General features: G+C 33.0%; 2 protein-coding genes across 3 annotated transcripts in view; one reads left to right on the forward strand and one right to left on the reverse strand.

Moving 5' to 3' along the window:
• wrm1 (wurmchen 1 transmembrane protein) overlaps positions 1-26,399 on the reverse strand; it is a 140,560-nt gene that overhangs the window by 1,960 nt on the left and 112,201 nt on the right. Inside the window, exons 1-2 of one of the 2 annotated variants that reach the window (XM_074171870.1) lie at positions 2,084-2,235; positions 1,736-1,957 (exon numbers count right to left, since the gene is read on the reverse strand). In XM_074171870.1, coding sequence (XP_074027971.1) covers positions 1,736-1,928 — 193 coding nt within the window. In that variant the 5' untranslated portion in view covers positions 1,929-1,957; positions 2,084-2,235. Of the gene's footprint in view, positions 1-1,735; positions 1,958-2,083; positions 2,236-26,399 lie in introns of those variants that run through there. The other variant, XM_074171871.1, reaches the window with a different exon arrangement.
• On the forward strand, positions 6,847-25,073 carry eIF2beta (eukaryotic translation initiation factor 2 subunit beta). Its single transcript, XM_023161712.2, has 5 exons — positions 6,847-7,017; positions 15,532-15,946; positions 21,804-22,143; positions 23,044-23,182; positions 24,862-25,073. The coding sequence occupies exons 1-5, from the start codon at positions 7,000-7,002 to the stop codon at positions 24,904-24,906; spliced, it is 957 nt and encodes a 318-aa protein (XP_023017480.2). The 5' UTR covers positions 6,847-6,999; the 3' UTR covers positions 24,907-25,073.

The raw sequence follows: 26,399 nt of genomic DNA on the forward strand, positions 1-26,399 counted from the left end.
CCAAGAATCAAAATTTGAACCCTTCTGAATCATTCAAATCATGTGACATTCAATTTTCTTTGCCCGGTATTAGTGTCCGACCGATAGTTCGTTTCGGTTGAGTTTTGACAAAAAGGGTTTCGGTTTAGTTTCGGTTTCGGCGGCAAACATGCCGAAACTACGACCGAAACTGCATTCGGGAGTTCCCGCGCTGTGATCGGTCATGTTCGGCTGGTTAAATTTCATACAAGGCAAATTAGGTAACAACTCAAATAAGTAATTTTATGTTTAATATTTTTGAAAACCCATCAATAATATTCGAGAGAAGGATCTACATCTACTCAAATAAACACCTCACCTATTTTAAGTATTTTTAAGGTGCAATTAATATTTTTTCTTATATAAGGGTTTTTTATGTTGATTATCAATAAGTAAAAATGTCGAAGACTGCACAACGTTGTGATTTAAAGATGAAAAAATAAAGACTACCTGATTAAAATAACCTTTTCTTTATTTTTTTCCTCAAAACATAATCCTTATAAGGAAGTTTGGGTTTAGGCCAAAACTAAGACCAAAGCCAAAATTCGGTTTCGCTCGTAAAAACCAGTTTCGGTCGTACACTACCTGGTATCAAATATTATGAAATATGAAAAGTTGACAATTATTTGTATGAAGGTGGTTGACAATGTTTCGTGGTGCATTTCATTAGATCAAACTTCCATTGTCTAATATGACATAAATTGATTTGTTATCACCAGAAGACGATTGTGGATACTAACTATCGAAACGTTATGAAGTAACTTGGCTTGGGATCTTTTCATTTTTAATTTTCATTTCTTGTTAATAATTTTAAATTTTCATCTCGTGCTAATAGTTCAATTTTTTTTTGTTGCTTGTATTTCATTTCATTGTAATTTCAGTTTTTTTTTTGCTTAATAGAATTGTTATTTTTCAGCTAATCTTTTTAATTTTTTTATAGTTTATTTCAGGGATGTCAAATCAATTTATATCATAATATACAATGGAAGTCCGAACTGATGAAATGCTCGACAATTATTAATATTAGGTACTACAGAAAGATTGGTGTATTGGTTTCAAATTGTATAAATTCATTATCAATATTTCCCCTGTTCTAGTCCATTAAATATAGCATCCTTTTTTTGACATTATCCTACACTTGTACTTTGCAGGTCTTTTTGGAAATAAATGTGTTGTATTGTATCAGGCCCTTCCAAAGTGGTTGCTCTCAAGGTACTACCCACAAATCTGATTTCACAATACCAACATGGAAAACCTATTTTGAAAATTATTGTATAGCTGTGATGATGAAATCAATTTTCAAGACGTTGACAGAAATATAGTTCTGAGTAAATTGGTCCTTGTGCCTATCAAACTTTTGATAACAATTTATTTAATCACCAATTTTCTAAGATATCATATTCTATTCACTAAAATTATAGTTCTGATATGGGATCCCTTGGCAAAATTGTACTTTTTCTGGTTTTCATGCAAAGCTGGTGAATTTCTTTTCAAATATTGGCTACTGAAGTGATCAAAAAAGGGTATGAAACCTGTGTAATTGGATTAAAATTAAATTCAGGAAGTGTACACAGCACTTCAATCTAAAAAACGTAGGTGATACTTTTAGTGCCTGGTGAGATATAAAAGGTAGCAAGTAACACTTTGAAATACTCAACTGTTCTGAATTAGTATTAGTCTTTTATCTATAGACCTATATTCAAGTTAAATTGTTTACCTGTGTGCCTATCGTTCCAATATCCTGAATACCTGGAGCAACAGCCCAAAATAATGTTCAGTAGGAATATTGAAAATCCAACCACTGAACAAACAGTTACTATAATGTAAAATGGTGTGAAGTCACCGTATTCGTGTTTCTTGAAGTAAGGATTGTTCAAATAAGCCTCTCTTTCATCGAGAACTGAAGACATTGCAGGTCATAAGGGCGTTTCTCAACTGACTGAAAATTAATTAAAGGAGTTAAAATGGGTGTGGCACTTCAACAAGTATTAACGAATTAAATTCATTACAAATCACAACAAACTGAATTTTTGTTAATAATGTCATAATAAGAATAAATACACACCCTAACTGAAAAATTTCAAACGGAAAACAATAACAAAAATACGTATTATGATTTCAGTCTATAGAGCTAAACTCAAACTTATATCAATCACAACTGTCGCCTGTCAGTATTTTTGTCGCAAGATGTACTCTGTGGTCGCAAGCTCAGAGTACACATGGTAGTTGTATACTCTGTGGTCGCAAGACCAAATCACAGCATAAAATGAGTTCCTAAATTCAACAGAAAATTTCTGATGGATTGTTTCAAGCAATAGAAACACGCTAACGTTTCAAATAGAGTTTTAGATGGGTAATTACTTGGATACAAAGGTTTTTTTCAGAGAAATTTTTATTTGGTTTACGTATTATTGTCCGCTGATCACAAATCCAAAGTCAAAACATGGTGCTCCAATCTATTTTTGGAAATAGAGCTATCCAGAAGTCGAAAAATCGATTATTTCAGGATTTCACTTGTCAAATGACAGATTGTTTTGACAATCACCAGGCACCTTTATTTACTTTAAAGGCAGGTTTTTGGTGGGTACTCTCCACCCATCCCAACCACTGGCGTAGAATAATATAAACACTACCACTTCCCCCAAAACACCAGAACTGCAACACTCTTTTCGACACACGTTCCACCAACCAAGATGGCGTCTTCGGGAAATGGAGTACACTGATTCCCAATTCTAAAACGGGTCACTATTTATATCTAAGAGGGTACACTTCCACTCTCAGACACACATCAATGATTTCGGATAGAAATTGACAGAAAATTTTCTAGTGAAAGTCACTGCTGATTTCAACAGAGCAATTCATATAAATAATAATAATATTCTTTATTCAGTAGAACACAGGATTACAAAATAAAATGAAACCTATCAAATTCGCTACAACATTTCCTATGCAAACTGAAAAGGCGGAGTTCATCTTGAGCACCTGGAGTGCACAAAGATGGTCTTCCACTCAACCTTTGGACAAACAGAAGAAAAGAACAAAAGATCGCAGATAACTAATGAAAATTGAGTGAAACCATAGATATATGTGCTGATTCAAATAACCGCTTTCTAGATATTAGAGGATTTCATAAATTCAAACAAATTTTTTCGAAAGGAGGAGAGTTTCATATTCTTAAAATCATTTGGAATAGCATTGCAAGTGATCGATACATTATAGGAAAAACTTCTCTCAAACAATGATGATTTATGGATTGGTGGTGTTATAGTACCTTTCGATCTTATATTAAGATTGTGAACGTCAGTGCGGAACACAATCTTTCTATAAAGGTAGGAGGGAGTTTGGGTAGTGATTATTTTGTGATAAAAGGTGGAGCAGTGAAGTTTTCGGCGAGATTTCATATTTAGCCACCCGGCTTCTCGTAGCTTATGACTGATGGGTTGACGCCTACGAATACCATAGATGAAACGAAGACAATAGTTTTGGATTTTTTGCGTAGATGTTGCCGTCAGGCAAGAGCTATAGACTGTATCGCAATAAGTAAAAGTAGAAAGAACTAGAGACTCGCAAAGCTTTTTTTTAGATTCAAATTCAAAGTGGCTCGAGATCCAAACAAAATTTTCAGTTTCCAGATACTTTTACGAATGCATTTCGATATATGCTTTCCGAATCGTAAGGAGTAATCTATCCAGAGCCCAAGATTCTTCACCACATCACAAAACTGTACAGGAATGTTATTGATAGTAACACAAACATTTTTTTGGTGAAGAAGTCTGTCATTTCGCCTCCCGAACAGCATTACCTTTGATTTGTTTGGATTCAATGAGAGAGAATGATCTTTGGATATTTTGAAAATTCTATCAAGGTCTTCGTCGATTTTCTGACAACCATTCATTATGTCTGATGGGTGGAAGGAATACATCACCTGAGTATCATCCGCATACATTTGTAGATAACAATGCGAGACAACATTTTTGAAAAATGCTGTGAAAATTACATAGAGAATTAGTCCCAAAATGGATCCCTGTGGAACCCACATGTCAGTTCTCTTGTTTGAGAAACCCTAGTATTGAGTACAACTCGTTGCTTTCGACCATTTAGATAGCTATCAAAAACAAAACAGATTCTTCTGAGAGTCCAATATATCTTATATATCTTAGAATATGTTTCAGCGCAGAATGGGGTATTTTGGGGTATCGAAAGCTTTCGAATAGTTTAAGATAACTAGAACAGTAATCATTCCCGAGTCAGTTGCCTGGAAGATACGATCTGTCACATTCAGAAGGGCTGTCGTGCAGCTATATCCTTTTCTGAATCCAGACTGAGTATCCGGCAAAATATTATATGTTTTCAAGAATTCCACAAGTTGATTTTTTATACTTCTCTCTAATAATTTTGAGACAACGGGTAAAATGCTGATTGGTCTCAGGTCTTTGAGCTCACTGACCACTTCACATTTCGGTAATGGGATCACATTAGCCAATTTCCACTGAGTTGGATATACTGAATATTCAATGCAGAAGTTCAAGAGGTGAGAGATATATTCAATTATGAATGACAACATAATATGATGAATTTTATGTTGAGACCGTCAGCACCTGCAGCCGTTGTTTTTACTGCCAGTAAGTACTTGAGAAAATGTCGTTATTCTCGATTCTGCTGAAACTCCAATTTACATCGGGACCAACAAGTCGACCACTGTAGTACTGTTCAAAGTCCGAGCCTTTACCGGCAGTGGGAACTGAGTTTAGGACAAAATCATTTATGTCATTCACATCTGAAAGATGAACTTGTATATCGTTCTTCTTTTTCTTATAATATATGTTGAGTTTTTTAAAGGTGTCCCATGCATTATTAGTATGCCTGCTTATGTGAAAATTAAATAGGCTTTTTTCTCCCTCTCTACTGATTTATCAGTGAAATTTCTAAGGTGTTTGTATTTTTCAAAATCGCGAATGTTCTTAGTTCGTTTGAATTTTTTAAGTTTTTTATCGCGTTCTCTCATCATAATTTTATTATTGCCGGTAATCCACGGTTTATGTTTTTTCCTAATGAAAGCTGTTTTGAAAGGCGCATGTAATTCCAGTAAGGTGTTCATGTTCTCGTTGAAAAAAGTTACTTTTTTGTTAATGGTATCCAAGCCATAAATATGGTGTCACGGAATGCACTGTTAATCAGTATATAATTGATCTTCATCAATATTTTTAAAGTCTCTGTACTTAATAATTTTGTTGCTTTCACTTTCACCAATCAGGTTGAGGGTAAAATAAACCAAATCATGGTCAGATATGTGTGGAACATAAAGAGAACTACAATTTGTAACTTGGCATTAATCTGAAACAATTATCAGGTCTAAAAAGAGGTGTTCTGAGATATTCTTGTAGGAAAGTTAACTATCTGCTTCAACCCAGTACTCATAAATAATTCATTCAACTTCCGAACAGAAAAACTATTGAAATTTGCCAAATCCACATTGAAATCGCCCATACAGATGATTTCATCAAACTGAGGTAAAACTGATATCAAACTGTTTTCAAATTCATTGAGAAAATTTGTCAGGTTCAATTTAGGCGGCACTGCAAAACTCATGTTTTGCAACCTCACACTCACACATAAATCCTCAATGTTATCATTGTTGGGAAAGTTAGAAAATTTGAGAGTGTTTTTCAAATAAATAGCCAACCCTCCTCCTCTAGTCCCTCCACTCCTATCCCTTCGCACGACATTGAAACCAGGTAAACAAATATCTATAGTACGACGATTATTTCAGCCAAGTTTCACTCAGAGTGATGATATCAAAATCATTTGACAAAATTAAATTTACGAAATCATTATAATGAGCGACCAATGATCTTATATTCAGATTTGATATATTTATTTTCATATTTTCGACCTACTTACATGCCAAAAAGGCCTATGAGAGGAAAAAAGCATATATATACATCGATAGCTAACATACCAAAAATGAACTCAAAAGGAAACATATCAATCAATTATAATGATAGCAAAAATAAATACAATACAATCAATAAATTCAAATAATAACAAACACGAATAGTTTTTATTTCTTCGACCTCCCAGACGATCTCTTCTCTAATTTATTGTCCTTAGGGGTAGAAACCGATATCTCAGCAGGAGGATTTAGTGAAGTTGCTTCCTTCAATGGGTTCGCCTTAAGTGAGTCGATGGAATACGAGTTATGGTTAAAGTATGGAAGATTTTTTTTAACCTTGCTCGGGGATCTTGAATCCGTGCTAATTTAAGTTGGTTGCTTAGAAATTTTCTGTCTCTATAATCTTCCGCAATATAGTCGTTGGCAAAATATAATCCTGAATTCTTCAACAATGAATTAAATTGATGGATGTAGCCGTTACTACGTGGTACGAAATCATAATGAACAAGAGAGAATTGAAACTTTCTATGTTTTTACCACTTTTATTTGTAACTAACTTTACTGCAGTTTCGTCCTATGACATTTTATTTATGTATAAGTTTGAAAATGTCCTTATGGGACAAAACTACGGTAACGTTAATTACAATTAAAAGTGGTAAAAAATATAGAAAGTTTCAATTCTCTTTTCTTTAAACAATGAATTGTTTGGTGATTTTCTTGTCGCTTTCCTTAATGTTTAAATGTCATATTCAAAAAATTGCGCCAAAATATTCTCAATGTCCACTTTGATCTACCTCTTCAGAATGGTCGTTGTGAGCGAAAGTAATGACATCATGAGTGACGTTTTCGCCGCGACCACAACGACGGCGGTCGTTATGTAGTTGTTGTGAGCCCTCAGTGGAACGCATAGTAAATCATCATTGGCAACGTGGCAACACTGAATATACCTACCATGCCGATTATTTCTTCTTAATTGACAGATTTGTGGCTGATGCAATAATTTTTATCAATTTTCCCAATATTTTTCTATTAAATCCCTAAAGGAGATTCTGAGATTCGACCTTATTCTTCCATATTCAAGTGAGGAAATGGCTGAAGACGAAGCGGTGAGTACACATTGGAATGGGTGTCATTCTTTACAACCTCATGAAAGTAACATACAAATAAATAATTTCTATGTTCTGCTACAAGAAAATGCGTTTATTTTCCTATTCACTCGTTAAATGAAAGTTATTTTGATATTTGGTACCACTTTTCTCGAAACATTTATCTAGTTTGTAATTTAAACGTCATCCCTCAAAACGTTACATGACTTCTCTTGCTATGTGAAAGTAATATGCTTTAATTTCCAAATGAATATAGGTATATATTTCTTCCGATATAACAGCCGATATGGATCAGACAATTTAACACTTTAAACTTAACAATTGTTGAAGTTATAAATATAAAAATGTTAACATGAAAGGTGCCTCAACAATAAATTCTCAATTTCAGTTCAGGCAGGTGACATATTTATTTAATTAATATTTAGCAAAAAAGTAATACAAATCAGGAAATTATGAAACAACTAAAATTAATTGGCGCTTCGGGGCAACTTTATTGATTCCAGTGGCGCATTTGCTTTTTCAGCTGCTAGAAAAACCTGTAGCACCACATCATCCGAAGATCTTGATCTGCCAATGTCCTCTCTTTTATAAAACAAAATGTAGGGTGTCTCCTTGCAATCAGTGCACTTACTTTTGTGTATGTTGCCCTATACATCTTGGATATTGGCTTCAGTAATAACTGTTTATAACTTCAAACATGTTTTGTTATGAGGTTTAGCACCCAAATATTTTGTAACATATTTTTATACTGTCTGATTTGAAATCAAAAAATCAAATCAAATTGAAAGTAAAACGGGAACCTCTGACAAAGTAAATTCAAAACAATCACTACTCCCAAACACTATAGTTGCAATACTTTTCTAGACTCACGTTTCACCAATCAAGTTTAGCGTCTTCAGAACCAGAACCATGATATTCCACTGTGATGCTTTATAAGTATACCTACCTCTAATCTGTCTAATACACTCTTTTATTTCCAATTTTCTTCTGTATAGAGGTTGCAAATCCAGGGTATGCAAAGTGTTAGTACGATTCAATGCTTATTAGGTTATGAGTACATTCTACGGGGTGTTTATTAAACATGCGGCAAAAATTTAAGGGACTATTTCTTGGGCTATTCTAAGGATATTTGTGATTGACGACTTGTTTATTTTGTGGTAATTCATGATCACTCCCACAATTGGATTCAAATATGTGAAGCCATTCATGAAAAGAGAGGCAAATCCTATTGGCATGAGATACGGAAATTATCCAAATTAAAAAAAATGGAATAAATACTAAAAATATTATAGATATCAATATTGAATATGAGTTACCTTCCGAAAAAGCATAAAAACTTCAAAAAAGCTGCAAAGAAAGTGTCAACTTGAACTTTAACCACAATTATTATGAAAATGTGAGCGATAGGTACGAAAACTTCTTTTCGCAGATACCCTTACAAGAAAATAATACATTCAATGTAGATGAAGAAGAATATTTTGAAATCTTATGACAGGGAAAAAACTCAGCTCCAGGGCATGACTATATTACAAGAAACATGTTGAGGAAGCTGGATTATGAGCTTCACAAGTATATAATAAAAAGCTATGAATTTTGCTTAAAACGCATTGTATACCTGACAATTAGAAAATGGGCACAATAATTACAATGCCAAAACCAAACAAGGATCACTCCCTTACAGACAGTTATTGTCCGATTACGCTCCTGCCTCTAATTTCTAAAAACTTTTACGAAACCCTTCACTCCAACTGCTTGATGATAAAATTCCAAGCCACCAGTTTGGATTTAGACAAGGAAAATCTACTATACATCCTCTCACGATTCTTAAGAACAACATTGAAACAACCAAGCTGAACAACAACAAAACGGCAGCGATCTTTTTGGATATGAACAAAGCATTCGATAGCATCTGGCACAAGGGTCTTTTATTCAAACTGCATCAACTGAGTTGTCCTGACTATCTATTAGATACAATTAAGAATCTGCTAATTGACAGGAAAGTGACAGTTAAAATACTGAGTAGTTTTTCAGACAAATTTATACCAGAGCAGGGAGTTCCACAGGGTTCACCGCTCTCACCATTGTTATATAACTTATACAGCTCTGATTTTTATCATCACCAACAAGGGAATATCAACCACTTCAGGCATGAAGCATATATTCTCCAGAATGCAGATGACACCGCCCTAATTTCGCACGATCAAACGCTAGACAAAGTTATTACCAATTTGGAACATCTTGCAACAATAACGAATAACTGGTTCAATAAATGGAGGCTCCAGCCAAACCCATCTAAGTATCAGTTCATCATATTTAATCATCGGAATTCCGCAACTTCTCCAACAATCAACGTTTCTTTATTTATTCATTTATTTATTCAACGGATCGTCCCAATTACAATTTGTTATAAAAAAAAAAGAATTTGTAAAATCTTAACTAAACTAAAGATAATAAATACAATAAATACATAATACAATATAAAACGCAATACAATAATATAGTGATAAAATCACAGTACAATTTTGCCATGGAGAAAAAAGAAAAAAAAAGTTTGTTAAATCTTAAACTGAGTGGAAGATAATAAATACATAGCACAATTATAATAATATGATATATAGTATAAAAAGAAAACAATATAATGATGAAATAGTAGAGAATAATCAAAGGAAATGTTTCAGGAAATAATGCGACTCAGTTCAATTTAGATGGTATTTGTGGAGCTGCTAAACATATCAACCTGTTGATACATATTCCCATTTCTGAGCATTCGAGTGACAGGAGAGAAAAAACCATAATTTGTGGAGTGGAACGGTATTTTAAATGTTTCAGTACTGACTCTGGTCTGTCTGTTGACATTCAAATTAATTAAAGATAAAATCTCCTCACAGTTGATATTGCCAGTTAAAATTTTGCTTAACATTATGTATGCTGTGACTAGAAACCCCCATGCAAGAGTATGACATCGACACCCAACAGAAACACTGTTAGAAAAATTAACACAACTTTATCAATGAAATAGTTTTGTTTGTTCATTTTTATATCCATATAATTTTTTTTTGGTATTGTAAAATAAGCTATGTTTTCAAAGCAATTTTGTTTTGCGGGCGGAAAGACTTCGGTCGATAGCCAGTTGAGCAAAATTGTAATTTTGATCAATAAATTACAATTTTTATTATTCATGATCATTTTAATGAAATGAATAAAAACACTTTTGTCTAATTACCACTAGTTAATTTAATTATATGACCGGTTTCGGCATTATCAAGTATAAAACTGAAATGTGAAGTTTGAAAACTCGGTTATATTGGGACTTTTCAGGTAAGATGGAAGGACAGGTATTTGATCGAACCAGGGTGCCAATTTTAAAATTCATTTACGAACATCTTCTAGAATCAAAACACAAGATAAGTAAAGATAACCTCAAAATCCTACACACATTTAATAACGGGGAAAAAATGAATTTGCTGGAGTCCATGGAAATTAACAAATCATTTAAAAACCAGAAATATATACCCTTAAACGAGCAACTCGTTTTATGTAGGTTTCCACTCTTGAATTTATGAGTTTGACAAGCCCTATAGTCTTCGGTGTTGAATTTTAAAGTTGGCACCCTGGTTCGTTCAACTACCTCTCCTTCGATCTTACCTGAAAACTCCCAATATAACCAAGTTTTCAAACTTCACATTTCAGTTTTATACTTGATAACGAAGTTAAACCCGAAACCGGTCGGTCGTATAAATAAAATTAACTAGTGGTAATTAGACAAAAGTGTTTTTATTCATTTCATTAAAGTATTCTAAGGATATTTCGTCCTTTAATGAATGATTTTTGGTAGAGCGCTTCATTTCGAAGATATGAAGCGAAAAAGAATTTTGACAATAACAATTTATCACCAAAAATTACATGTCACGTTTCTTAATCTACAAGAACTGTTGAAAATGACTACCCACGCTCGGATGCAAGAATCCAATATTCTCCTCATCAACTCCCGAACTCTTTCAAAAACACCAGGATCGTTTCTGATTGCGTTACACCCAGCAATGAATTTGAGTGACATATCCTGCCTTGTTCCTCTATATACAGGGTCCTGCAACAGTGGCGCGGTGTTCCATATCTCTATATAGGAAGCAGATAGGAATCTAATTTTCTATAATATTACCTTATTGCTCGAGCTCGACAAAATAAAAATATTGGCGGTCACACAGGGTGTTCGATTTTTTCTGGGCGGATCCCAACTGTGTCTTTTTAAATGGCAACCTACATTTTTTATCGCTTTTTCGGTTTCTTCATAGAAAATAAAATAAACTTTATGTATATCTGCACTTCGAAAATATTGATGGTTTTCGAGATATCTAGCATGACAGGTTTTTTTTCCAATATTCGTCACTCAGAATATTTGAAATTATAAAGTGGTGCCAAGTCCAGTTGAAATTTTTTTTGGTCGAATATTCTACATTGGTAACTCTCTCAAACGATATATCTGAAATCGACCTGTGATATACAGGGTATGAAAAACCGCTTGCCAAATATTGTAAATGAAAATTTGCAAAATCTTCCTTATATTAAATGGAACACCCTGTATATTATTGATCCATAAGAAGCGCCAACGAAACCTCTACAAATTTCATTAAGTATTCCCTATGGCTAAGTTCAATAGTTTTTCTTAAATGAGCATTTCTTTCGAAAAATGGTCATTTTTTCAAAGCGAAATCCATTTGACGACTGATAAGAATATACAAAAAATACCCTTTCCTTAAAATATCGCCCATTCCTAAAATTACCTGTTGCTAGATAAACAAGTTGCGAATTACACCACAAAATGGACGTTCTTGAATAGTTACAATAATTTCAAAAATCTCGGAATTTGTGCCATATTCTTTCGGTCTAAAACAACCTTTCAGCGAATGAAATATTTATTGGAAATCAAGTAGTCTGGCAAATGACAGAACAAAATATTTGGCTGCAAATGAATATTGAAATTTTTAGTCAATCGTGAAGTTGAACTGTCGGTATAATTTCATCAGAATGTTGTTATCAAAAAGTGATTTGATTGATATGATTTTCATATTAGGTGAATCAGACAGGAATTGTTTATTGGCAAGTAGAATTTATTCTCAACGGTATCCAGATAGAAGGCATCCAGATGAAAGTTCTTTCCGAAAGGTCTTGGGAGGATTCGTTGAAACTGGATCTATTAATTATTCCAAACATGAGCGCATCAAGCCAGCTACTAATGAAGATAATGAATTGCAAGTTCTTCTTGCTGTTGAAGAAGATCCTAGTAGGAGTCAACGACAAATTGGGGAAATAGTGGATATAAGTGAGAGATCAGTGCAACGAGTATTGAAGAAACATCGCTTGCATCCATACCACGTTCAGTTACATCAAGAACTACTGTATGCTGATTTCGAGAAAAGAGTGAGATTTTGCAATTGGGCCATGAACAAAATTCGTCGAAACGAATATTTTTTCAATAATATTTTATGGTCGGATGAATCGACATTCCATAAAAATGGATTTGTAAATCGACATAATTACCATTATTATGCGACAGAAAATCCTCACTTATTGAGACAGGTGGATTATCAACATAGGTGGTCGATAAATGTCTGGGGAGGCATCATTGGAGAATATGTAATTGGTCCATACTTTTTTGAGGGACATATGAATGGTGCAATGTATCTCAATTTCTTACGAAATGATTTACCAGGTTTGTTAGATGATATTCCTCTTGACCTCCGCAATAGAATGTGGTTACAACATGATGGTGCACCTGCTCACTATTCGGCAGAAGTGAGAGATCATCTAAATGAAGTATTTCCCAATAAATGGATAGGACGGAATGGGCCTGTACGGTGGCCCGCTAGATCACCAGATTTGACGAAACTAGATTTTTTCTTATGGGGATACATAAAAAATATGGTTTACGTTGAGCCACCAACTTCTCCCGAAAATATGCGACTTAGAATAACGAATGCTTTTCGCAGCATTACACCAGCTGTCTTGCGCAGGGTAGAACAGTCTTTCAAACATAGACTTCAGCTCTGCATTCAAGAAAATGGAAGACATGTTGAACATATTTTATAAAAGTTTCATTATCAACCTTAATTAAACTCTCCCTTTTGTAGTTTTGTAATTTGCCAGTTGACAAATTTGAATATCTAGAACTCAAGCTCTGAATGAATATAATAAAATGAAAAAAATATTTATTTATAATGTTTCTTTCTTTTAACTTGTTTGGTTTGATATTGCACGATTTATGAGTGAAATTCTGCATCCAATGAAAAAATAATTTTCCATTTAGCAAAAAGTGATAGGTACATACATTTATTTCGTTAAAAAATATTTGTTTGGACACCTTCTAATGTACAAAATTGAAACAAGATATCTTTCGTATATTTTTATCAGTCGTCAAATGGATTTCGCTTTGAAAAAATGACCATTTTTCGAAAGAAATGCTCATTTAAGAAAAACTATTGAACTTAGCCATAGGGAATACTCAATGAAATTTGTAGAGGTTTCGTTGGCGCTTCTTATGGATCAATAATAAACAGGGTGTTCCATTTAATATAAGGAAGATTTTGCAAATTTTCATTTACAATATTTGGCAAGCGGTTTTTCATACCCTGTATATCACAGGTCGATTTCAGATATATCGTTTGAGAGAGTTACCAATGTAGAATTTTCGACCAAAAAAAATTTCAACTGGACTTGGCACCACTTTATCATTTCAAATATTCTGAGAGACGAATATTGGAAAAAAAACCTGTCATGCTAGATATCTCGAAAACCATCAATATTTTCGAAGTGCAGATATACATAAAGTTTATTTTATTTTCTATGAAGAAACCGAAAAAGCGATAAAAAATATAGGTTGCCATTTAAAAAGACACAGTTGGGATCCGCCCAGAAAAAATCGAACACCCTGTGTGACCGCCAATATTTTTATTTTGTCGAGCTCGAGCAATAAGGTAATATTATAGAAAATTAGATTCCTATCTGCTTCCTATATAGAGATATGGAACACCGCGCCACTGTTGCAGGACCCTGTATAATGACATATCCCGCCTTGTCCGCAAACATTGAAATACAGTAATGACAGCATAGTTGAAAGAAATTTTCAAAGTTGAAACTTATCAATACAGTTCACCATAAATTTTTGTATCATAAAAGATATTACAAAAACGGTGACACGTGTTTTGCTGTACAATTTTAAGTTGATGTTCGCATTGATAAACCTACCACCATGCCCTTAACTGTTGAATTGATTCAGATAATTGTTCAGATCTAAAAATTTGATTCTATATAAATCATTGATTCATTCATTCCGTGTTAGGAATCACACGTTAAAAGATAAGACCTCGTTAGTCCTTAGCTCGCAAAAGTTTCTCAACTTCTGACAGTTGTCGTTCGTATGGGGGTGACATTAACGGAAAAACATATTTTGAACAGATCCAGTTATTCAAGAAAGTAAATCGCAAGTAACCTTGCGATATCTTACAAAGGGTCAAACACCATAAGTGCCGATGGTCTTCATGGTAACATTGAAAGTAATATTTGCGAAATATATCACAGTGTAGATACTTTTATTAAAAGTGCATTTTGTACAAATTATTATTTTTTCACATACGGTGTTTTGGCATGAAGCAGCTGACTTATTTTCATGTGAATAGACATATTATATCAGAAAATGTATACAGTCGCGGGTTATACTCCTATAGCATCAACCTGGAGCATAAATAATAATATATTTACACATTATAAATAGTCATACAATATATCTGTTTTGAATTATTCAATTTCTGATCATACTGACATTGGCAGATCAAGATCTTCAGATGAAGTGGTGCTGCAGGTTTTTCCGGGTTTTCCTGCAGCTGAAAAAGCTAATCCGCCACTGGAATCAATGAAATCGCCCCGGAGCGACAATTAATTTTTATTGTTTTTATTTTTATCGTTTTATTCAGTATAGAAAATGTATTCTAGTTCAAGCAAGATACCCTTAATAAATTATTTGATATATAATAAATAAATATTTCGGAAAAAAAAATAACGAATATTTTCACAGTTCTAGTATTTGGGAAGCTTGTTGTAGAGTTTCATTTCAGACCAACTTCATGTATTTTTGACAGATTTCAGCTTTTTATCAATACTGTGCTTTTCAACCTGAGGTAATAATATTATGACTAATTCTTAAAAATTTTATTCCAGCATAATGCATTTTCAGCAGATTCCTGCTTTATATTGACACTGTTTCCTTTAACCTAGAGTTATAATGTGTTTCATTCTAAATGGTATTGGCTTAGCAACTGCAATAAACCCATTGTGAAATCCCCCCTTCCCATCAAATTAATATGAAAGCTGGTAATTTTCTCTCTTAGATAGGGATTACACAATAGGAATAAACCAGGTAGTTTATTGCAGTTGATAAGCCAATAAATACCATTTAGAGAGAAACATACTATATGGAAGGAGTAGTATTAGCGTTAGTCTTTTACTTGCAATTTTTTTCAGATTTTTGATCCTACTTTGAAAAAGAAAAAGAAGAAGAAGAAAACTTCGTTTGACATCGATGCTGCTCTAGCTGAAGGCAATTCTGAAAATGATCCCTCTGTCAGCAATCTTCCTGAAGCAGAATCTAAAGCGGATGATGATCAAGATCACACAAATCTGGATGTTGATCTTGACTTCACAAAAAAGAAAAAGAAGAAAAAGAAACCCTTCACGGCAGATGACTTAGATGCAGTAGTTCCTGATAACAGAACAGAGATTGTTTTAGATGGCAATGGTGAAGTGGATGGGGCAGTAGACGATACCTTTGATGTAGAGTTGGACTTCAGCAAAAGTAAAAAGAAGAAAAAGACCAAGAAGAAAAATTTAGATGAGCTAATAGCTGAAGCAGAGGAAAAAGATGATGATCAGGAGAATGGTATGTATTTTGAACTTGGTATTTTTTTATTTTTGGAATATTGGTGAGCTGGTGTTAGTTTCTACGCTACAAGAAGTAAGAGGAAAAAAGTATGGTACTTTATTTTTCATAATATTTTTTTCTACATGCTGTCCTTTGGTTGAGCTGGTATCAGAAACAGGTACAGTATTTTACATGAAACCTTTTTAGTTCCTTCACACCTGTTTTTGTATATCATTTGTTTCTCCCTTGTTCATCATTATTGGCAACATCAAAAAACAGTCATTGTAGTTTTTCTATAATAATATCTCAAGTTCATGGAAGCATACTTTTCAAAATAAAAGTACCATCAATTCGACATAGAAATCTAACCATCTTGAATGTGCCAAAAAAATAATTTTTATATACAGGGTGTCCCGGTTCTTGACGATAAACCTTGAGGTGGTGATAGCTGAGGTCATGACTAGCTCATAACAGGAAAAAATTTCAGGTAAAAGTGTTTTCGTTTTCGATCGAAAATATTCTTTTTTACGAAAATCGGCGACTCGGTTTAGTATTTTCAATGTTACGTCATAAAAACATGACTTATCCACAGCAAAAAAAAACTATTTTGTATAGCTAAATAATATCCGCACACGACAGTAATACCAAAAGCTTGCGATCATTGGAAATAACTGAAAAAAAAATAAAATAAAATAAATTTTGAAATGAAACAAATTTTTTGTTCAACTTTGACCTTTCACAGTGAAAAAAAAAATGTACTGTGCTTGGCTGAAAAGTATTTCAGAAAGTTGGCGCATTTAATGGAGATTCCAAGAATATATGGCAATATCAATTATCCAAAACATTAGCACTGGGTGAAAAACATCCACAAAATAAAAAATGATGTCTCAAAAAATAACAAAATATTGAAGGTAGAAGAAAAAAAATTATTTTTTTCGCCCTTCGTAATTTTTCAAGGAAAATTTATTTGTGGGATAATTTTGTAGATACAGTACTATGTATTGTAATTAAAAAATAAAAATCAAATAAACCATGTAAGCAAACTTTATTAAAGCTTTTACAATAAATGCTCGAACTGAGCACCACCTGCCCGGATACAGGTACGACATCTGCGAATAAAAGAGCGTGTCACAAATCGTGCCTTGTGTAATCGATTGCACGTTTCAGCGGCGCCGTTAATACGATCACGAAGATTTTCTACAGTTTCTATCGGTTTAAAGTAAACATTTTCTTTGAAGAACCCCCAATAAAAAAATCCATAGGATTTAGATCCGGGGAGCGGGCTGGCCAGAGAATTGGTCCAAGTCGACCAATCCATCTGCCAGGAAATTCTTCTTCTAAGTAATCCCTTACAGGCCGGGCATAGTGTGCAGGACAGCCATCATTTTGCAGCCACATGCCTTGTCTCGTGGCGAGAGGAACATTTTCTAAAAGGCCATTCAACTCGTCCCTTAGTAATTCTAAATAGTGTTGACCATTAAACGCTCCAGGTATTTCAATGGGTCCTACTACTTGGCCATTAATGATTCCGCACCACAAATTAATTTTAAACTGGTATTGTGAGCGGTCTTCTCTGATGGCATGTGGATGCTCCAGCAATGCAAGTTGTGCATATTCATGAAGTTGTCTTTTTTAAACGTACTCTCGTCAGAATCTTACTAAGAAAGTCAGGATCAGCCGCGTGTCTCATCAGCATTCTTTGACAGAACAAAACTCTTGGTGCATGATCTCGTGGCAGTAATGTTTGCACTCTTTGCAAGTGGTACGGATGGTACCTGTGCACTCGAAGAATGCGATGCACAACAGTTTTTTGGAATTCCGATTTGTCTTTCAATCGCACGTACCGAAATATCTGGACTCTCTTCCACGCAAGCCAGAACCTCTTCTTCAACATCTGGACCAAGGATATTTTCTGCATCGCGATTTACCTGTCTTCCAGGAATTACTCCTTCCGTGTAGGATCGATGCACATTAATGAAGACTCGGTAATCCGGATATCTCTCCTCGTTTGGATACCGCTCTCGATACAACCGGGCTGCTGCATTTGCATTACCGCGACATTCGCCGTAAATAAAATGCATATTCGCATATTGCAGTAGAGTATAATAAGCCGGCATTATTAAAAATATCCAAATCACAAAACAGTTTCAAAATCCAGTTCAGAGCAGCGATCGTTAGTTCTTATCGATAACAGAAATACACGTACGATACAATGAACAGCGAAAAACGAACTGACATGAATGATACAAAGAAGCGTGGACGCGGTAGCGGCGGGGAAGGGGAGGGAGGGGGCCTTGAAAGGAAACCTGTTTGGACTCGTTTCTTTTGTTATTTTTTGAGACATCATTTTTTATTTTGTGGATGTTTTTCACCCAGTGCTAATGTTTTTGTGATAATTGATATTGCTATTTATTCTTGGATTCTTAATACCTTTTTTCTTCTAGCTTCAATATTTTCTTGGAGGTCTGATAGAAAGTTAACTATTACACCATTTTGGAATCTCCATTAAATGCGCCAACTTTCTGAAATACTTTTCAACCAAGCACAGTACATTTTTTTTCACTGTGATAGGTCAAAGTTGACCAAAAAATTAGTTTCATTTCAAAATTCATTTTTTTTTCCAGTTATTTCCAATGATCGCAAGCTTTTGGTATTACTGTCGTGTGTGGATATTATTTAGCTATACAAAATTTTTTTTTTGCTGTGCATAAGTCATGTTTTTATGACGTAACATTGAAAATACTAAACCGAGTCGCCGATTTTCGAAAAAAAGAAAATTTCCGATATCTCGAAAACGAAAACACTTTTACCTAAACTTTTTTCCTGTTATGAGCTAGTCATGACCTCAGCTATCACCATCTCAAGGTTTATCGTCAAGAACCGGGACGCCCTGTATTGAATCAGAATACGCATTTGGAATCCTTATTTTGTTTTCATGTATCTTCATGTGTAATTTTATATTGTATTATGTGTTTACCTGGTAGTAGTGCTAGACTTATTCAAAAATATACCATAAAATATCAGATCATATTGAAAATGAACTAAATTTACCCAACCAATTGGGTGACACCCTCAATAATGTGACTGAAAATTCTAAAATATGATGCAGAGAAAGTTTTTAAAATTGTTGAATTTATTGTTCTTCCTCAGATCCACATTCTAATGCAAATTTTGAAAATAACGATAAATGAAATTCAAACATAAAAATTCATCAGTAATATAATTCATAATTTTATTTTACTTCGCCTAAATTTTGAAATGGACACTAAGATGATTAAGCTGGTGGAGAAAATATAAACATTTGAATTTTCTAATTGATATTTTAGACTGAATAAGAAGTTTTTTCATAACGATCTATAATATAATTACAAAATAGTAGGCATTCAATTCTCAGAAATGACTGACGTTTTTGCCTGAATCTTCTCTTGCAGTGGCGTACAGAAATTATACTAAACAGATGAGGAAAAATTAATTTCAAGTTTATTGCTACTATTTGAAAACTATATTCATAAAAAATAATTATATTAATTACATAAAAATTTACAGAGTTTCAACATGGAGTTGCTAAGAGGAGAAAAATCTTTAATATCAATTTTATGATAAAAACTCATTCTTATTAAAAAGTGATAAAATGTGAAAATGTTTCATGAGAAAAGTAAGTAAGTACCATTATTATTTTACACAAAGTTTTGTAAAATGATGAATGATTCCAGTTTTTACATTCAAATGAATCATATGGTTCTTGCGATAATTCGCAGCATTTCACAAAAAAATCAAGAAAGTGGTTTTCGCAAAAGTTTGTATCTAATTTATGTAAAATTGATCCTCAGTAGTCTATCTTGATTTATTGTGAAATTTTGCAAATAATTGCAAAAAGAAATAATCACATCAACTACTACCACTGCAAAAAGTTTAAAATTACTTACAGTATTAATAAATTGATGGATGAAGCCGTTACTATGTGGTAGGAGATCATGATGAAAAGAGAAATGAAAATTTCTATGTTTTTTACCACTTTTATTCTTAACTAACGTTACTGCAGTTTCGTCCTATATGGACATTTTCAAACTTGAACAATAGTTTATTGTTTAAGTTTGAAAATGTCCAAACTTAAACAATAGTTTATTGTTTAAGTTTGAAAATGTCCATATAGGACGAAACTGCAGTAACGTTAGTTACAAATGAAAGTGGTAAAAACACATAAAATTTTCATTTCTCTTTTTATAACTTACAGTATTGATTATATTCATCTGTACTATTCGTCTAAAGGAAACTCGTCGTGTAGTGAGCAACTATCGAAATAACAATTATTCAAGGAATAATCAATGGTTCAATTGCAATGTCCATTCTAGTTTCGATATCCCACATTTTGTCTTTTTCCTTTATCATATGTCTAATGCATTTTTTCCATGGCATTTTCTATCGCAGTCGCTAGTAGCCTTTTACCTTATCCATTTAAAAGTCAAGTGTTTTCCTCGCCACTTGCTTTTTTATTTGAGTACATATTAGCTAGATCGAGTTTAGCTCACAATGGCAAGGAGGGAGACGGTGTATAATTCTGTTCCTCTCATTAGCCATTTCGTCAACAACATATGTCTCCAACTGAAGTATATGTTTCCTTGCAATATTGAGTAATTGGACTTTTAACATATTATCGTCGAATGGTAATTTTTTTTGAGACACCCAGTTGATGATATCAGCTTTTCGCCAAGCAGTTGTTGGTGACTGTTACAATTGTCTGCTGTGGTAGGAGGCACTGTCCACAACAACAACAGAGTTTGGTTCAATCATCAAGCTGAATTTGTTTTCTTCCTCTTAGTTTCAATGTATTTAGATACATTATCACATTTACCCTAATTTTCTATAAAGGTTTTGAGAATTCGTAGACACTTTAGTTGAATCACTTCACAGATTAACCAAGTCGTTATGCAACATATTTTCATTCCGTTCACGGAACCTACAATTAACATTGTATATAATAGTTTTTTCTCCTTCAGATAAATTGGGACGTCTGCGTTTCATTTGACTGTTTTCACTTTTCATATTGCTCACAGTTCATAGCACATAATTAATAGATTTATAATGATATTTCCCAGTCCTTGAACAAATCCCTTAGTTTTTACATGACATAATTTATTTTTTTTATCTACTGTTATCCATTTCCTACATAATAACTTCTTAGGAATGGATTAAATCTATAGAAAGTGTATTATTCCTCTCTAATGTTTATATAGGGTAGGTATTATACAAAAATATCATTATTTATTGTATTATTGAGAAGGCTATTTCCAATTTTAGAGTTTTTATAGCAGAAATTCCAAAACTGATCAAAGAAAATAATAATATTCACTCTACGTATTATTCAACGAATATTACACTCATGAATGTTAACCTAACTGCACTCAGCTGATAAGCCAACATTCATATATCTCTCTATCTTACGGAAAATTTAATCTGCCGTTCTTTTTTCCTCCCCACGAACATCTGTGTTCGCAACGTTGCCCTTTGTAAATTTCAGTCGCAGAATATAATTCATATTTTTTATATTCATTTAATAAACATTGATGCTGTTAAATACATCTCATTAGCAGGAAGTTTCTTTAACGAACAAAACACATTGTTTGTCATTCTATGACCATTTAGCTGTGTGTGTATGATTTAAATAGAAGATAATGAAATATACAGAAACACAACCTGACAACAATGTTTTTGTTTTAATGCAAAGGTATTTCTGAGAATTTAATGACCACTATTAAGGAATTTTAGTATATAACATTTTTAACAAACATTGACTGTAAAATACTAGCTATCAAAATTATGAATATTTTCCAAATCAATTTTGAGTAACAATAAACTTATCAAACATTTCTTATAGTTGATGATAATTCAACAATATGGGCCGGATCTGACAGAGATTACACCTACGATGAATTGTTGAATCGTGCCTTTGAAATTATGAGGGACAAGAACCCTGACATGGCAGCAGGAAAGAAACAAAAGTTCATGATGAGACCACCACAAGTAGTCAAGATTGGCGCCAAGAAGACTTCATTTGCCAACTTTACAGAAATTTGCAAAATGTTGCATCGTCAACCAAAACATCTGTTGGACTTTTTGCTGGCTGAATTGGGTACAAGTGGGTCTGTTGATGGTAATAACCAACTTATTATCAAAGGACGGTTCCAACAGAAACAGATCGAAAACGTTTTAAGAAGGTGAGATTATATACTATGCAAAATGTCTTGGGATTATTGTAGTGTTTCACATATATTTTAATTGAATAGAACTGGCTGATACTTGATGAAAATCCATATTAATACAGTTTATTGTATGCAATTTTAAAGTTCATAGTATTATAAATTGTGGTATCTCCACAGCAGCTATAGCCTGTGATTTGTCAAGCCAGTAAAACATTCTTAAAATATGCTCATTTTGCTTTTGTAGATACACATTAGATTTGTCATTGCCTTCTAGGGAGTATTCAGCAGAAACATGCTGCTATTTTTTGTTTACAAAAACTATCTGTTTGGTATGTGCAAGGCAAAGTCGTAAGATCCCTGCAAACCACTATTCATCAAACAACACATCCTCACTGTAATTGCACTATTTATCCTTGAAACATGAAGTGTGCTGTATAATATTATATTTCTTCTTGATAATTCTAACCAACCAAACTATAATACACTTAAAGCTAGCTTGAATATTACAATTGATGATAAAAGAAACATCGAAGAATGGTGGAATAAAAATGTACAATACAATTTCCATGAGCCTGAAGATTTATTCCTTGACTATTTTCAGAAAGAAATTGGGCAATACTGATACAATTTTTACAATGAAAACTCATTTACTTATGGTATCTATCTATAATGTGACATATGATTTTGAAGAAAGTTTTAATTGTATATTATCTATTCATTTTGTTACAGTGTATATGACAACTCTATTTTATATACATGATTACTTTTGTATTGTTTTCACCAGACCTGTTGTCAACAGGAATGTTTTTCTATCTCCTATTCGAAATAAAGCAAATCGACTATCTTATTTTGTTTGATCCAATGACTATTTAAAATGCTAAGAAGGAACAGTAATTTTGGTTTATTATATTTCAGATATATTAAAGAATATGTTACGTGTCATACATGTAGATCTCCTGATACCATCCTCCAAAAAGACACCAGATTGTTCTTTTTACAATGTGAAACGTGTGGATCACGCTGTTCAGTAGCTAGCATTAAATCAGGTTTTCAGGTGAGTACATGTATTTCTTTCTGCTTTATATTCACGATATTGTTCACAATTGTATTGTATTGTAACCGTTGAAAGAAGGCAATATTTTTTGTGAATCGGATTCTGCCCAAAAATGTTTGTCAAAATATTGACAAGTTTTGTACATTCTAGAATAAGAATTCTAGATAGATTCAATGTCTTCGTACTGGTTTTTATTTTCAGTACTATTTATTAAAAAATCGTCTTGAAAGTCATCATTCAGTATGACATCTGCATTGTTGATAGTTTGTTATTTATATATCCAAAAGATGTTTTTTTTAGTTGCTTCAATATCAGCGGAAAGTGTGTAGCAGGTTTGAGACAAACCAAATCATTTGATTTTGAGCAAGTGATTTTTAAAATTAGATTGACATTTCAAATAAAAATTAAGATACATAAAAATATATTGTTGATACACCCATGAATTTTTTATTATATTCAAGATACTTGAGAATACTGGTGTTTAGCTCTACTTAATAAAAATGAAGCTTATAAGCTCATTTCCCTGATTTTTCTAAATCGCTTTGGTAGAATGGTCCTAAATCTGTAACTAACAGATTCAACTACCACTTAGTGTAATAAATAACCTGTGTCTCATCAAAAGTGTAGCTGGAGATAGCAATATATCATCTGTAGGGACACATTATGCAGGAGGATATTAATTGAGGCCTCATATCCTGCGAAATGGCTTGTGGGAGGCTCTGTATTTTGTATCAAAATGTTATTATTGCATTCTGTATAGTCTATACGAAGTTAACCCGAACAGCTAAATAAAAGACTAATGTAACGGGTCTGATAAATTTACTAGTTAATACCATATAAAACCTCCCACATAGAAATAATTAGAGAGCGTAATTATACCATGCCGCACATGGTATAACAACACCGGTACATGGTACATGGTATAACAACACCGAAAGATCATTCATATATTCATTGAATAACCACATTCCATTTTATATTATCCAAATTATAATTATGTTGATAGTTTTATATGCTAATCATGAAATTAGTGCATTAGTGTCCAACCGAAACCGAATTACGGCAACGGTCTCCTTTTCGGCCGAAACCGAGACTTCCTTACAAAGATTATGTTTTGAGGGAAAATTAAAGAAAACGTTATATTATAATCAGTCAGTCTTCATTTTTTTATCTTTAAATCACAACGTTATGCAGTCTTAGACATTTTTACTTATTGATATAATCAACAAATCAACATAACAACCCCTTATTTAAGAAAAAATATTAATTGCACCTTAAAAACACTTGAAATAGGTGAGGTATTTATTTGAGTAGGTGTAGATTCTTTTGCTGAATATTATTAATAGTTTTTCAAAAATATTATTGATGTTATCTAATATCACGATGGGTACTTAATATTTATGTAATAAACAAAGTAAATCACAAAGTAAGTCAGGACATGATTCGGCACGTAGACGCGTCAAAATGTCTTCGTCGCTTGTATGAAATTCAACGCGCCGAACATGACTGATCACAGCGCGAGAACTCCCGAATGCAGTTTCGATCGTAGTTTCGTCCGGTTTGCCGCCAAAACCGAAACCCGTTTTTTTTACCAAACCAAACTTTCGGTAGGACACTATAGTACATTGCAAAATAATATTGACAGTTAATTTCATTTAATATTTGTGTTTTTTTTTCAGGCTGTCACTTCCAAGCGTGCGGCGATTCGAGCCAAAACTGCATAGGGTGCTCAAATGCAATAAAATTAGACAGTTCGAATGCTATTATAAGGCACTTTTATATGCTATTCTTTCGAGTGCTGATGATTTGATGTTGAATGTCTGTTATGATTTGTACAATAAAACTAGGTGAATTGTTAAATAAAACTGACAAGCCAATATCTATAATTTTATATTTTTGTTTTTTTCATTAACAAATATATTTTTTTCGCAAATAGCCACTGATTTGAAAATTTTCCTCTTCGCTTCAGTATATCCCCTCGTTGAGCAACTTGATAACGAGTCAGAAAATTGAATTTACTTCTGTAGATCAATTGAAATATTACCACAAAAAGTCAGAAATAGCCCAGCCAGAAATACCTGAGAGGGTTTTTAATGAGACATGTTTTATATAGAAAAAAGGTTTTGTTTTACGAATTTTTTTTCTGATTTAGTTTGAATAACTTTTTAGGCTGACTTCTATAATATTGAAAAAAAAATTAATAGTATCTCAAGATGAGCTCTGATAAAATATGTACTTCATTTATGTGTATTTACAAGTGTTATATTATCCAAAATAATTTGAATTTGAGAGATTACGTTGATATTCCATTTCCTTATATATTATTTTATTCAAAAATTATTTACTAAAGTGTTTGCCTGAAATCAAAATTTTGGGATTGCAATCATTTTGATCAATTGAACTTATTATACAAGGAACATATGTCATTTTGTAGAAGAAGGAAACCATGATATAAACTCAAAAAACTTGGTTACAAAATCTAAATTTTAGTATTTACATGAGATAAATGTTTTAATCGTCCTTTTTGGGTATTTTCGCATTACACAATCTGAAAAATATAAAAATTACTCTGTTAACTTTATGTTAACAGTATGAGATGAAAATGAACCTCGCTCTAACGAACAGAAGCTCAAATAATTTGCGTATATTTCTATAACTGGATAGGAGTGTATCTCGAACGACTCCTTATAAAGGATTGTAATTAGCTACCCGTCTTATAGAAATATATGGATAGTGGCAAAATTGAAATACTAGTATCAGAGAACACCCAGTACTACATCAAATTTTTCAGAAGTCAATCAGCAACGTTAACATATTTCACATTTCAACACTCTTTTGACATTCGTGAAAGACTTTTGAAAAAACTACAAGTAATAATAGATTTTTTCCAACTTTGAAAATGGAGATAGATTTTAATTGAGATAAGTATTCATATAATTTCTTAGCTCTTTATTCAAAAACAAAATTATTAAATACCACAAAATACATTTTTCTTTGTGAAAAATACTTTGAATTCACGCAGTAACTTATCGGAAGGGAACTAAAAAGTTTGCCCTTTCAACACCCTTATGATATTCTTCATTATAATTTTTTTCCCAGTTTGTGGAAGGTGAAAGTATCCAAAAAGGTTGAAGAAAAAAAAATGGCTCCCTCAATATCTCGAAATTATAAAATTATCAATTTCTGAGACAACATCGCTTTTGACAGCGTTTGTCAT

The sequence above is a fragment of the Leptinotarsa decemlineata genome, unplaced genomic scaffold (genome assembly GCF_025532065.1).
Source record: "Leptinotarsa decemlineata unplaced genomic scaffold, Ldec_3_MD MMD2_tig00000035_RagTag_RagTag, whole genome shotgun sequence".
Classification (NCBI taxonomy): domain Eukaryota; kingdom Metazoa; phylum Arthropoda; class Insecta; order Coleoptera; family Chrysomelidae; genus Leptinotarsa; species Leptinotarsa decemlineata.

Coding starts and splice junctions, on each gene's coding strand:
- eIF2beta (XM_023161712.2), top strand. Junction 15,947..21,803: donor AGATGATGATCAGGAGAATG/GTATGTATTTTG, acceptor CATTTCTTATAG/TTGATGATAATTCAACAATA. Junction 22,144..23,043: donor ATCGAAAACGTTTTAAGAAG/GTGAGATTATAT, acceptor ATTATATTTCAG/ATATATTAAAGAATATGTTA.